Consider the following 14,002-nt stretch of genomic DNA (forward strand, 5'->3'; position numbering starts at 1 on the left):
AAAAATTTGTGATTTGATTAATGTGTTTTTTGCTTTTTTCTTTAGGATTTAGCAAATGATTCTGCAACAGAAAATGAGATGCGCTTTCGTTGTAAAATATGTTCTCTGAAGGTTTCAAACAAAAAAAGTCTAAAGGAACACGTTAAATCGCATCTAGGTACGTTTTGCTGTTATACATATCATACGCTAAATATTCGTTCTCTTTCGGTTCTTTCTTCAAATGTTTTCGCTTGTTTGTAAACACAACTGTTTTTGTTGTAATTGATATTTGCAATTTATAATTTGTATTTTGAGAGTTTCGAAATTCGAGTTTAAAACATTTTAAATATTTTGTTGTTAGTAATATATTCTGTAGAATTTTTTTTAATATTCATATTATATAGAGTAAAGAAAAATAATAAGGTAAATAAAATGATGAATCACGTGCAACAAATATGGGCGCCAAAATATTCTTATTAGGATGCGTAATTACAAAATATATTTATATATATTTATTTATAAATATATATATATGAATATGTATTTAAATATGTTATATATTTTATAAACATATAATAAACAAACATAATATATACATATATATAATGTATATAATATATATATATATATATATATATGTATATATATATATATCATAAACATATATAAATATTTTTTTAAATGTATATAGTTATATTGTAAATGGGTTCTTATAGCCTTACTTCATAAAGAAATGTTCCATGAGGTATACAAGATGTGTTACAGGCTATCAAGTAAACATCCAAAACTTTAACATGGTGAAACCAATTGCTTTATAGTTTTAGTCATAAACGATTCAATTTTATTCTTTAAATACGATTCAGACCGTAAACATTAGTCAGAATGTAGATAATTCGTTGTATATATTTCATAGCTGGTATATAAAGTGAAATATCAAAATGGGTATTAAAATTGAAAATGTCTATTTAGACTTCATTAGTTTAATTTAAATTCTTAAATAAATGATGTTAAAGATTATTCTCAATTTCTTTTTTTTTAGTGCATTCAGCTGTCACTTTGGTAGTATTTTCTATACTCCCTTAATTTGAAAATTATTTTTCTTGTTTTTTTTGTTTTGGATTTTTTTTTGTTGTGTATCCCATGAAAATCTAAATTCAATGTTGTGAGCTAAACCGAATTCATTAAATTATTATTTATATAAATCTCGAAGTAACGAAGCCGTTAAACTATTTAACAGTGTATTTTTCATAGTAACTATTTGTTTAAAAAAAATTTAGCTTATGTTTCTACACATTTTATTATGATGTAGTAACATGCCAAATGATAACTTTGCTAACTAATGTCTGATTTAAATGACAATTCCTTATCAATTTATTAATGACAATTAGTAAGGAAATTGCTAAAAATTTATTCAAAAACCTATGAAGTTTTCCTAACTATTTTATATAACCAAGCTATAAGAAACAAGCTATAAATTGACAGCATCAGCTAAGTGTGTATATTAAATTACTATTAATATATAGCAATTTAATTATTTGGGATAATTATCTTTATCAATATTTTATATTTACAGATATCATTTCATTCAGCTGCCAACTGTGTGATTTCGAAACAAAAAAACGAAGTTTGTTATGTGAACATTATGAGATAATACATGGCTGTAAGGCCAAAAGAGAAGAATTAAAACCGAAAACAAACTTTGAAGCCGCAAATTCTTCACAAACAGATAATCAAATAGTCGAAGTTTATAAAGAAGTTAGTGATATAGAAAATTTAACTACAGCCACGTTACCAGAACAACAAATAGAACTGCAATATTCAACAATACCTGAAGAATGGGATGCGACACAAATAGCAAATGTTTTACAGGACAATACAACCCAAATTCAACAAATTTCTAATAATACACAAATACATCCAACACAGATTAATTTGCATCAAATTAGTACGGAACAACAGTTTCAGACGCAACTATTACCGCAACAATTTGCAACAAATATTGACGCAGCACAACTGTCCAATGTTAGTGAATACAATATAGGTAACGACTTGACCATTGGAAATGAATTTGTTGTCATGGCTGATGGCACTATGGAGGAAGTTATGAGCAATGGTAATATATATGATATATTACACGATCTATAAGAAAATAAATGTATTAATGTATTATTGATTGAATATTTCCTTAGGCGTAGTCATTGAGTACATAGATGCAGTTGATGGAAGTGTTACTTTGGACAATAACTTAGTACTGAATAATCTTTTACAAGTGGGAACTAATGATGGCATGGGCATGGACGTTGATGATATTATTATTGAAGAGAATGTTGCATCAGAAATAGCTGAAGGTAAGTAACATAGTTTCATTTTACAACATACAATTTGTTTATAAATGCTTTTTTTTAGAAAATACTAATTTTAACTCATTGTTAACACAACCAACAATAATTAACATGTCGAACATTAGCAAATCTCATTGTAAAATCTGTTTGCAACCCTTTAATACTGAAGATGATCTCAAAGTCCATTTGCTTACGCATAATGGTAAGAAGATTAGGGTCATTTATGTATTGTTTTTCAGTAGTAACAGTTGGCTCTATCCTGATAAATTTATAAATATAAATAACGATAGGATTTATATAGATAAAATTATCTCTAGTGAAATGATTTAACTTTATATATATATGTTATCGATTCTGAAAATGAGAAATGAAACAATGTTTTTTTGTCACAAATGAATTTTAATTCCGAATGAAAATTAATTTTTATTATTTTGAGACATTGAGATAGATTGAGATTTAAACTATTATTCTGTGGTTACCAATCCAGGTTTTGGAAAGTTTGAACTATTTGGCTGTTTCTTTACTTCAAGTGACATTGATTTTTAGAAGTTTATTGAGAAAACACACAAAAGACTACATAATGGCATAACTATTATACCACAACGTTAATGTTTTAGAACAATAAGAAATTTTTCACATTAAAATTTAGGTTAAACATAACTTTTAAAAGACACAATATATTCGTGGTTTCACAATATTTTTCAATTGGTGTAAAGTCTAGTGTAATGTCTAGAGTACATGATAACCCAAATTAATATATTTTAGCAGTTTTATTTTTAAATTGATCCGTTACTAAAACTCTTGTATTTAAGAGAAAAGGCGGGTTTTTGAATAGTAGTAAAATTTAATAAAATTTTATTTAAATTAATTTAATGTTTTTGGTTAATCATATAGCTAATCCGTGTATTGCCATATACTCCTCGTCAGTGGTCTTTAGAAATATTCGTTGGCTTTATAAGTCTGTATATAATTGATTGATTAAAAGTGTTAGGCGTTAAACTCTAACCCTTTCAAATTAGACGCAATTATTACGCTTGTTTTCTGCCCGTAACGCGCCAAAGTTGGATAAAACTTTTTTATTTGTATTTAAAGTTTTTTGTTACTTTTTTTCTGATTTTCCAAAAAAGTTAGAGGTCTTATTTGATTTCAAAAATTAAATTTAATTTAAGTTGTAGAAGAAATAGAACGTATCTAAATGCACTCCAAAGCAGTTTTCAATGTTTGTCTGATGGCCTTTCTTTTTAGGAAAAACAAATAAATAATAAACTTTGGATGTGTTTCATGAAATAAGAGATTTTATTTTTAAATGAAATATTTTACATTATTATATAAAATTGAATATAGCATGGTAATGTCAATACAAGGGACATCATAGCCACTAACGAAAACTGTAAAAAAAAACAATATTAGTTCGTAAATCAGTTTATAATATAATTACTAAACGATAATATATAAATATTTTTATAATTATTTTATATATCAATTCTTTATAGATAATCTAAACGGAAGGTTAGATGTACTTAATTCTCACCATGTCAATGATAAGAAAAATGCCATTTTGATATCAGACAAAAAACCAATAAAAAAAATTAATTGTAAAATATGTACAGAAGTCTTTCCTTCTCAGGATATCCTTAAAAATCACATGTTAACGCATAATGGTATGAAATAAAATATGATAGTATACACGTATATATATAATAATTTATAATTATTGCAGAAATACCACATTTCTTCTGTGATCAATGCTCATTTTATACATTCTTCAAGGATGATTTGACGCAACATTATAAAACAAAACATAAACTTCAGCCTACTCAAAAGCAGTTACAACCCAAAAACAGAGTGGAACTGAATGAAAAGCCAAAAGCACCGCCTGTTGTCAAACCTGTTAACGTCAAGCATGTTTACGTGTGTGATTTATGCTTTTTTGAAACAGACATACGCAATAACCTTCGTCGTCACTATCTTGTAAAACATCAAGTAGAAGCAAATGACGTACAATTACGTCCCTCCCTTGGTAAAGTAAAATAAATAATAGTATCGATTTTAATTATTAATATCTCATTTTATAAACAGATGAAACAGATATGGGACTTGATTGCATATCTGATCATAATTCAAAAAGTACGAAAACTAACAAATTTGACTATACCAGTGGTATACACTGTAAAAAATGTAACAAAGTATTCTATAAGCACAGTAAGTTAAAAGCACATTATAAAGATCATGATAGGGAAACAGCTGTAAATGTAAAAGGAGTTAAGTTAGATAGTACAACTGCAGGTGGGATGAATGTAGAAGCAACTGTAACATCTGCTATCGCAATAGATCAGCATATGCCAGCGGATGCTATACCACAGGTTGTGGAAACTGATAATATTGCTGACATTGAATTCGACTTTAATGGTGATGTTCTGTTTGAAGATTTTGATGACGATAATGATAATGATGACATTGAAAACTTATTGTTAACAAGTGATGATGATTTTGAAGATTTGCTTGAAGAGCAAGCTCAAGATACAAATACAAATAATAATCAAGAACCGCTTTGTATGCATTGCAATAAAAAGTTTTTCAGCCAGTATCAATTTGAAAATCATATGTTTATACATAGAGGTAATGCAATTATATAAAATTATTTTTTTTATTAATTTATTATTTATTAATATTATTTTTTATTAATGTAATTATAGGATTAGCGCCGTATCGTTGTGAAATGTGTACAAATCTTTATAACACAAAACGTGCACTTATTAAACATTATAAAGCCATACATAATAGGATACCCACAAGAGATATGATACAAGCTAAGGGTGATATTCGTAAGTAATTCGTTGATAAAAATATTTGCAAATTAATATATTCATTTATATGTTTTCAGAGTGGTCGGAGAAAATGCCAATAGATTTTTCGAATTTAAAAAAGCAAAAAGGTAAGAAAATAGAAATATTTAAATGAATTATATGTTCTTTTTGTTAAATTTTATTTTATTACAGAAACAACGTTAATGTGCGGAAAGTGTCCGTTTGATTCAACAAATTTGAGTGTTTTGAAAAATCATTTAAAAGAGAAGCATGAAACAATAGACGGTAAGTAAAGATTTATTTACAAAAACAAAAAAAAAGCAGTTATTTGATATTAATTATTTCTCTTTACAGATAAATTCATTTTGCAAAGTAAGTTTTGTTTAACATTTATTGTATTAAGTGTATTGTAGAAACTTTTTTTTAACGGATGCGTATCGTCAGCTAACTTTGTTCAAGAAGAGTGCCTGGTCAAAACTTGTTAAATTTATCAAAATGATAAAAAAATTTGGTTTTAAAAAAATGGTCTATTCAAGTGGTGTCCGTTAAGAGAGTTTTCACTGTATTATGCTTTAGCATATGTGTTTGGTTTATTGTATTTTAAATAAGCTATTTTATTATTTATTTAATAATAAAAATATATTTTAAATACATATATATATTTATTTTCGATCATTATAAAATATCAAAATAAATAATGGTCAAAATAATGGATGTTTTATTTGTTAACATTGTAATATTTCATGAAGCTTTATTTTTAATTGTAAATACTATCGTTATATTGTTATGGTAGAATTAAACAATACTAGTAGCAAAAATCTGTCATGTATTAACATATTTATTGCAACTTATATATAAAAAAAAAGTGTAATCAACAATAAAATGTTATTAAGCTTTGGATTTTAATAGAGCACATATATAAATTACAATACTAATCTAACGAATAACGATTTATTATTAACGATTTCTAAATAACTCTCTAAAGAGAGCAATGAGGTTTTCACAAAGCTAATAAGAATTTTTTTTTATGAAGTAGAATATTTCGTTATATTCATAATCATGTGAATTATATCAATTTAACACTAATAATATATATTCCATTCTATGCTTATATAGAACTAATGTTTGAGTGCCCACGTTGTGTACGTTCATTTGCTACAAAAAATCGGCTTTTGAGGCATTTAGATCGCAGTCATTCATCAGAACCAATTATTCAGCAACGGGATACCATTAAGGAACAGGTTTCTGTACAGAAAGCAACATCATCCAGCTCCAAAGTTGGTAAGGATCATATAAGTTTAGGTGCAGCACAATCAGAAAAACTTAAACTATTATTGGGAAATGATATAGACGGTTAGAGATTATAAGAACTTTAATAAAAAGCAAGTATTAAAAATAATAAAACTATCTATATCAAACAGCCAATGAAACAGAATTAAAAGTGCTTAATGAGTCCCAATTGTATACAGGCATAACTGAGCCCTCATCTCTTCACACAACATTAGACATAAACATAAAGCAGCTTAAAACATCTATAACAAACAATTCTCATAAGGACATAACATCCAAGACAACAACAGACTTAACAACATCTACAACATATGAAAAAGAATTTGACGTAAATAATGCAAATGATAAGACAAACGATTCTAATAGCTTTGTAATTAGAGAAGAAAGAAATTCTTGCAACAACGATGATATTGATATCATTATTCAATATAAATCTGAAAGTGATCCTTTGGATTCAAATCCAGAGGATATATGTGCAGTTAAACAAAACATTTCAAGTAAAGAAAAGGATTACAGATGTCATGTTTGCAATGGCACCTATAAGACGTTAATGTCTTTGAAATATCATAGTAAACGTCATATGGAACGTCAATATCAATGCAATACGTGCTCTAAGTCTTTTGTGGAACGTTACGAATTGCAACAACATAATTATACACATACTGGCGAATTGCCACACAAGTGCGATATTTGTGGGAAAAAATTTCGTTATTCATTTCATTTGAAGCGGCATAAGGATGTGCAACATTTAGGCAAACGTTTTGTATGCTCCGTCGAAGGATGCGGCAAAATTTTCACGCAAAGTTTTCAACTCAAGATACATGCATGGTCTCACAATGGATATGTTCCCTACAAATGTGTCGATTGTGGCATTGGATTCAAAAAACGTGTTTTGTAAGTAAATATTTTAAGTTGAAATCATAAAAAATTAATTAAAGCTAACACTAAATTAATATTAAAAATTATAATTTACAGATTGCGTGCACACGTTAAAGCAAAACATAATAAAATTCTCAACGAAGAGGACATTTTTAAGGCAGATGAAATCAATGACGATTTAAACGATATTATAGAGCAACCATAAGAGAGTTTTGCTAGTATGTCATGACCAATATTTATATTGATTTATATAGTTGGAATGATTCTTAATTTGCCAATAAACTATTGAAGAAAGACACAATCATTGCATAGAGCAATCCAGCGCACGAACCATCTCTTGCAACATGACAACATGACGTTACACACGGTTTTCTCATTTAAATTATTTTAGTTTCTATAAAAAATGCTTATAAAATCCATATTAGTATAATTTTGTATTTTACACATTTAAGTTTGTATATATAACTTATGTAATATTTGTCAAAAAAACCATCGTAAATTATATCTGTACATATTTATATCCAAAGATGTTATTGGCAAACCATTTTTGTCACATTTGTTATAATATATATATTAAATTAAGTTATTCCCATAAATGATGAGAAATAAAACAACATTTGATTTTTAATTAATTAAAGTTAAATAGTTTTACTTATAATTTAGTAGTAGTAATTGTAGTTTTAAATAGTTCTTTAAGTTTTAAAAAGTCGAGGTCAAAACTTGTGTCTTACATTTTTGTTTATATTTAAATGAAATAAAAATCATATTAAAAGATTAAATTGATATATTAATTATAAATGATTTAATGGATGGGTGTATTAAAGATTATAATCAAAAATTATTTAAAGGGTAAAATAATACAGTAGTTCGGGGAGAAATGGTTCGTTCCCACTTATGTGCATTCCTACTCTTAAAGGAGCTATAAATTAATTGTAAAAAACCAAACAAAAATTCTGGGTTTAATATACTCCTCCATAAATGCGCCAAGATGGTGACATTTTTATCAACTTAAACTACCATAAGCGATACCAATCATTACAATAAATAATAAAATTAAATCTGTTTATTTGTTTATATAAAATGACTCTCAATTTACCGTTGAAGCAATCTATATAACGTCTATATAAATCAATGAGTATAGTCTGACTGGAGGAATTAGTATTCCTACAAATAGTTTTTACTAAACGATTGGATAATGATAAATTGAAAAAAAATATATACAAAACTAGTGAAATGTGAGAAACGCTAGAGAGAAATTTTTTACAAATACTTCAGTTTTCTTTGAAGATTTTTGTAAATTCAATTTTGATGTTTAATTTGACATTGTTAAAGACAAGGAATTTTTATAAAATCAAAAAAAAAAAAATCAATTATAAAAAACATAGCAACGTTTTTGTTAAAAAGAATTTCAAAATGCATATACAGAATTTAAATACTAGGGTATAAGAAACTAGGATAGAAAACTGTCTCGTACGTCAAAGAAGCAGATACACTTAAAGATCTCTAGCACCTCTAGAGACTTGCTACCTTAAAGTCAAAATTGGAAATAACGAGGTTCACAATGCTAAAATGGAACCCCAAAAAATCAGGATGTTTTCTTTCTATATGAAAAGATAATAATCGCAATTCCAAAAACTGTCATCAGAGGATAATGTCTTTAGAATCGACATATCTTGAGAAGGGATATTGCATTTAGTGATTTCTGCTGAAGCTATGGTGATGAAAACCAAAAATAACCAATGAAACATCTTCGCTTTTCACCACAAAAGAAAAAATAGTAATATAAAGTTAGTATCAGTTAAGATAGATCTATTTTATATCTAACCTCTAACGGCTATTTCAATTTGTGATAAGGCGGTTCAATGATAGTTTATAATTTGATTAGGAGCCCCTGGAACTAGATGGTATTATAACTATCTAATTAGCGTGTGTCGATATCCAAATTCTTATAAGACTGAATAATGTAAATAACTGGAACGGGATTTTTAACTAGAGCCAGAATATTTAAAAAGCCTGACTATAACGAAGCCAGTAATAACGTATGTGTTATTTTGATTATTTATCAGTTAATTTGCCAAATTTTCAATGAGTAGGAGTCCCAAAAAATACGATAAATATTTTTTTTACTTATTGAAAAGATAATTACTCTTAAACGTAAACTATTCTTAAGCGATTATGAGTAGAACATCTTTTAGCTTAATGGAAATTAATTGAATTTTCTGATATTTCATTTTTGAAGTTTCAAATTTAAGTTATTTACATCGAAAATTCAAAATAAAATTTTTGGTAGATATATCTTTCTATAAATTAATGGTTGTAAAAATTGTCTGAGTTGTCAAAATTTAGTGAATTTCTAAAAACTTTAATGAAAATAAACGTAAGTATATTATTCGCCGTAAAATACATTTAATTTAGCTACATCTCGGTTTTTATAGTTTTAGAAAGCAATCCGAATATTAAGTTGTTATGTTCATAAATATGTGGAAATACTGCACGTCTTGGGTTGGTCGCCGCATTGCGGTAATATCACAAATCGTGATCAACAAACTCTTATCCATAACGATGCTATTATTTTCAACTATTGCCTTGTACTGTTTTATATTTTACATCCCATGGGATTCTATAGCAATGTATGACGGTTATCCTTTGCTCTTGCGAGAATATGGGAAGCAGTTATGCGTGTTATGGCAAAATTTACTCGATATATATAAAAAGTATACTCTTCTCTTCTGCACGGTGGTTATGTCCACAGTTGGATATTGCATTTATGCACTTCGTCGCTTGTATGCCGAAGAAAAGGAGTCAGAACAAACGGAAATAGCACGGTTGCAGGACAAAGTCGTTGACTATATTCTGCAAGAGTTACAGAACACAAATTACTTATTTGTTACTCAGGATGATGTTGACTTTATGTATGAATTAATGACGAATGATGGCTTGATTAAAAAACATTTTATTAGCGCCCTTAGGGTCTTTAGACAAGCAGAGAATCGCAGCTTTTGTGAGCTGATCATACATAACACAGACGCACAAAAACTATGCAATGCTATAATATCGGCCTTACGGGATGATTAGAAGAAAGATATATGTATTAAGGAATAAATTGTTGTATATTTATTAAAAGATCGTCAATGTCATTTACTAAGTCAAATATTGAAAATATCCTCAATAGAAAAGTCCATTATTTACGTCCTGCTCTCTAAATCAAATATAATTGAAATAAAAAGAAACTAGTGGACATGTGTAAAGAGAACAATGAACTAGGAATTAGTTCTAATAGTAGCATACATATGAATTAGCTGATTTAAATGAATTAATTTCACGAAAGCAACCTCATCACTTCATTTCACATATTCAGTTAGTGCTCAACTTCACTCAAATTTATATATAAAAAAATATTCGCAAGCTGAAATTTCAGTTTACAACTCTAAAGAGAAATTTATATTAACAAAAGACGTATTTCTTAATGAAACATAATTGCTACTATAGTTGAAAATAATTTATTAGCTTGATGAATTATTAGGCATTCTTTTACTTTCTTAACTATACGCTACTTCGCAGACGAACTGTTGTGGATACTGCTAATATATATTCTCTAAAAACTCTAGATAACTTAATTCCAGAGCGTTAAATCACAAATTGTTATGTATTGTTATGTTTACATAACGACTATATATAACTATATTTGTATATCTATATTTTTATTTATGTATATTCCGTGTATTAGCAGATAATCTTTTACTAAAAACAAGTAATTATTTTGAGGTTATGAACACATTTGTCTTGGAATTGCAAATATGTTTAAAAACACTTTATATTACGTTTTTTTGAATTAAAGATATATACCTGAACTTTGTTTGGGTAGCGAAGACATCGGACTTTATTTGCAATTTAAGCTAAAAGAATATAAAAATGAAGTTGTGAAATATTTGAGTTTTTACACATTTCTTACCAAAATCCGGTGAACTATTAAAATATGTTAAATAATTGCTGCTCTGTTGGGTGGTGCATAGGAATTTGTACGAAACCTCGAGACGAAGTTTACAATCAATGCACATTACTATAGGATGATGTTCACCTTTAACATATAATGGATACTCCGTGCGGGTTACTTCACGCAGGCACACCAAATAGGTTTTTGTTGTACCAGGCATTACACCAAGAAGCGAAACTTTCTTACCAGTTTTGCTTAGCAAGCACACACCGCAAACTTCAGGATAACAAAACAGCATTTTGTTCATTTAATATTTTATGATTACTAATAGGTGCCTTGTCAACAACTAACTAATAAAAGAAGAGCCTATCTAAATTTAAGCACTCTCATTAATGGCTGACGGAAGAAAGAACAGTAATAGTTGGCGCTAAGTTTCGTTCAAAAAATCCAGTGTTGGCATTTAAATTGTAATAGATGAGCACAGGGTGTTTTCGAAAAACGTCACTTAACAAATGTATTTTGTAATGCATGTAGGGGATATACTCTTTGCTATCATACCGAGATTTTAAAGCACAACTTCAAGTTTATAATTATTTTATTAATAATTAGTATTAAAGTTAGAAATAAAATTGTAAATATTATTACTCCCTTCTGGCGTTCACACAACGACAAGCAAGTTGGAACTTTGTCGGATAAACTAGTGGTGATTGAAACCTCCATTCTCTTATGATCATTCTTTTCTTATAACATCTGCATCTAAAAAGAGAATGCCTTGAGACTACATTAACTATAAACGTATATTCAATGGCAAACACTAACTCAATTCTGCTATTCTCAATTTTTCTAATAATAAATGGTCTATCTCGAAGATACTTCGGTAGATGTGATAATTCTTTTAAACAATCTATAGATAGGCTTCCATACATATTGGTAATGGACTGTAGTCTGATTGTACTTAAAGTTGTTGTCTTTTAAATTAAGGAATGTGCAGGGGTAAGTCCCTCTATCAAAAAATCTAGTGTTGGCATTTAAATTGTAATAGATCGCCTTCAGTCCTGTTGGGGTAAATGAATATACTGTACCTGTAATATAAATAATAGTAGATCTTGGCAGCACTTTGTTCCATCAAAAAACACTTTCTTAAGATAAAATAGATTAGACCATTATTCAGTAAACTCACAAAAGAATTCTGAAACTCTAGCCGATGATTCTACTGTAAGAGTTACTATAAAACTTTATGTTTCGATCGGATTTGACAATTACGTTTTCTTGGTGAGTGTTTTAGCTTAAATGTTTGGCCAGTTCACACCAGTATCTTATGTAGAGTGGATCGTAGTCACAATGAGTTCTATTCAGAGGGTCGAAGTATAACTCATAGTAAAACAAGTCTCAAGAGCTTTTATTAATGGGTCAAAAATGACCTAAGTGCATTTTTGTAGTAACACCGAGCTGATTAGTCATTTTACCTTATCACTGTTCTGTATGTCAAAAATATTACCATATAGTGCACATTTTTCTTATTAGTATTTAATGTCTTATAAATTATAGCCACTATGGGTAGAGGTTCAAAGCTCTTGCAATGGCTCTATAAGCTAGTCCAATTAGACTCTGATTTATTTATTGTGGTTGGTAAGAACCTATGTTTGTCTTATTAAATTAGCATCTCACCTGTTTACGCTAATTATTCTTTCCATCAAAAAACCTTACCATATACTATAAAAGTTCCATCAATCGAGCTGTTCTAAAAGAAATTTACAAGTACGTCATCTAAATGGTTTAGAAGTCATATTGATTTCTTTAAAATTTTCCAGTGGCCTGGTAAAAACAAATATTGTACTTGTGTCAGTTTATTTTTCTGGGGCGATAAACTTTTTCTTATTGATCGGATATACTAAGAGTTTGGAACCTAATATATTAATGGTCAGAAATGGGTAAACATTATATATCATTTTGTTTTTGTGATTCAAACTCCAATTTAAAACGAATGCACTTATTAGCATATTAGTAATTCGCTTCAATTTTTCTTGACGCGATAGGAGATATGAAAAAACGTTTAATAGTTTTAAGAACATTCTTAAATTGATTTCAAAGATATATTTTTAATTTACAATTCAAAAAAAATATTTTATTTCTAATTTGCTTTAATTTGCACCCTGAATGAATTTTGATAAGAAATCGGTTGGCTTTGGATCTTGGGATTCCTTCCAATAACGCATTATATGTCCCTTTTGTTTCCATATTTCAATGGATTCCTTAAGTTCCATTTGTCCCTGCAATGTACAATGTATAAGAAACGTTAATATTAAAATCTAGAACGTTTATGTAATAAATTTTTATATAAATATTGTGAAAATTATATTTTAGATCAAATTATAAATGTATATAATTGAGGAGACCTACTGGTATTGACCAACATTGTGTAATGACTATTACAACACCAAAAAAGACTGGTTCTTTTGCTTGTTGATAGGTGACACTTTAAAGCCAATGGGGGTTAAGAACCATAAAGAAGGATCACTATATACAGTAACTAATGTTTGTAATAGAACAGCTTCACTACAAATATAATATACTATAAAAATTGTTTTGAAACAACTTTATGCAAAATATCAAGTTTGAGTAAATAATGCGCTGCTTCACAATCGTCCAATTGATGGAAAAAACAAAACAAAAGTCCTCACACTGGGCATTTCATCGTTTTAAAGGATGCTGGGTTAACACAGTTTACAGCAAGTTAGAGTTTAAAACTGAAATATATATATAATTATGAT

General features: G+C 28.2%; 2 protein-coding genes across 2 annotated transcripts; both read left to right on the forward strand.

Moving 5' to 3' along the window:
* Positions 1-51: 51 nt before the first annotated feature.
* LOC119684961 (zinc finger protein 845-like) lies at positions 52-7,734 on the forward strand. Its single transcript, XM_038099123.1, has 14 exons — positions 52-157; positions 1,553-2,092; positions 2,169-2,327; positions 2,386-2,523; positions 3,815-3,982; positions 4,042-4,341; positions 4,401-4,940; positions 5,018-5,146; positions 5,206-5,256; positions 5,321-5,413; positions 5,483-5,500; positions 6,245-6,481; positions 6,550-7,312; positions 7,394-7,734. The coding sequence occupies exons 1-14, from the start codon at positions 79-81 to the stop codon at positions 7,500-7,502; spliced, it is 3,324 nt and encodes a 1,107-aa protein (XP_037955051.1). The 5' UTR covers positions 52-78; the 3' UTR covers positions 7,503-7,734.
* A 1,843-nt stretch (positions 7,735-9,577) lies between these two features.
* On the forward strand, positions 9,578-10,420 carry LOC119684962. The gene is made up of 2 exons (XM_038099124.1): positions 9,578-9,674; positions 9,733-10,420. Exon 2 carries the CDS (start codon positions 9,764-9,766, stop codon positions 10,370-10,372), a length of 609 nt encoding a protein of 202 aa, XP_037955052.1. The 5' UTR covers positions 9,578-9,674; positions 9,733-9,763; the 3' UTR covers positions 10,373-10,420.
* The last annotated feature ends 3,582 nt before the right edge of the window (positions 10,421-14,002 follow it).

Source organism: Teleopsis dalmanni, chromosome 2 (assembly GCF_002237135.1).
Source record: "Teleopsis dalmanni isolate 2A chromosome 2, ASM223713v2, whole genome shotgun sequence".
NCBI classification, from domain to species: domain Eukaryota; kingdom Metazoa; phylum Arthropoda; class Insecta; order Diptera; family Diopsidae; genus Teleopsis; species Teleopsis dalmanni.

Bases quoted from the DNA above. Each gene is read 5' to 3' on its own strand.
- LOC119684961 (XM_038099123.1), top strand. From the start codon at position 79: ATGCGCTTTCGTTGTAAAATATGTTCTCTGAAGGTTTCAAACAAAAAA. The intron at 4,342-4,400 runs GTAAAGTAAAAT...TTTTATAAACAG, and splicing joins ACAATTACGTCCCTCCCTTG to ATGAAACAGATATGGGACTT. The intron at 7,313-7,393 runs GTAAGTAAATAT...TATAATTTACAG, and splicing joins GGATTCAAAAAACGTGTTTT to ATTGCGTGCACACGTTAAAG.
- LOC119684962 (XM_038099124.1), top strand. From the start codon at position 9,764: ATGTTCATAAATATGTGGAAATACTGCACGTCTTGGGTTGGTCGCCGC.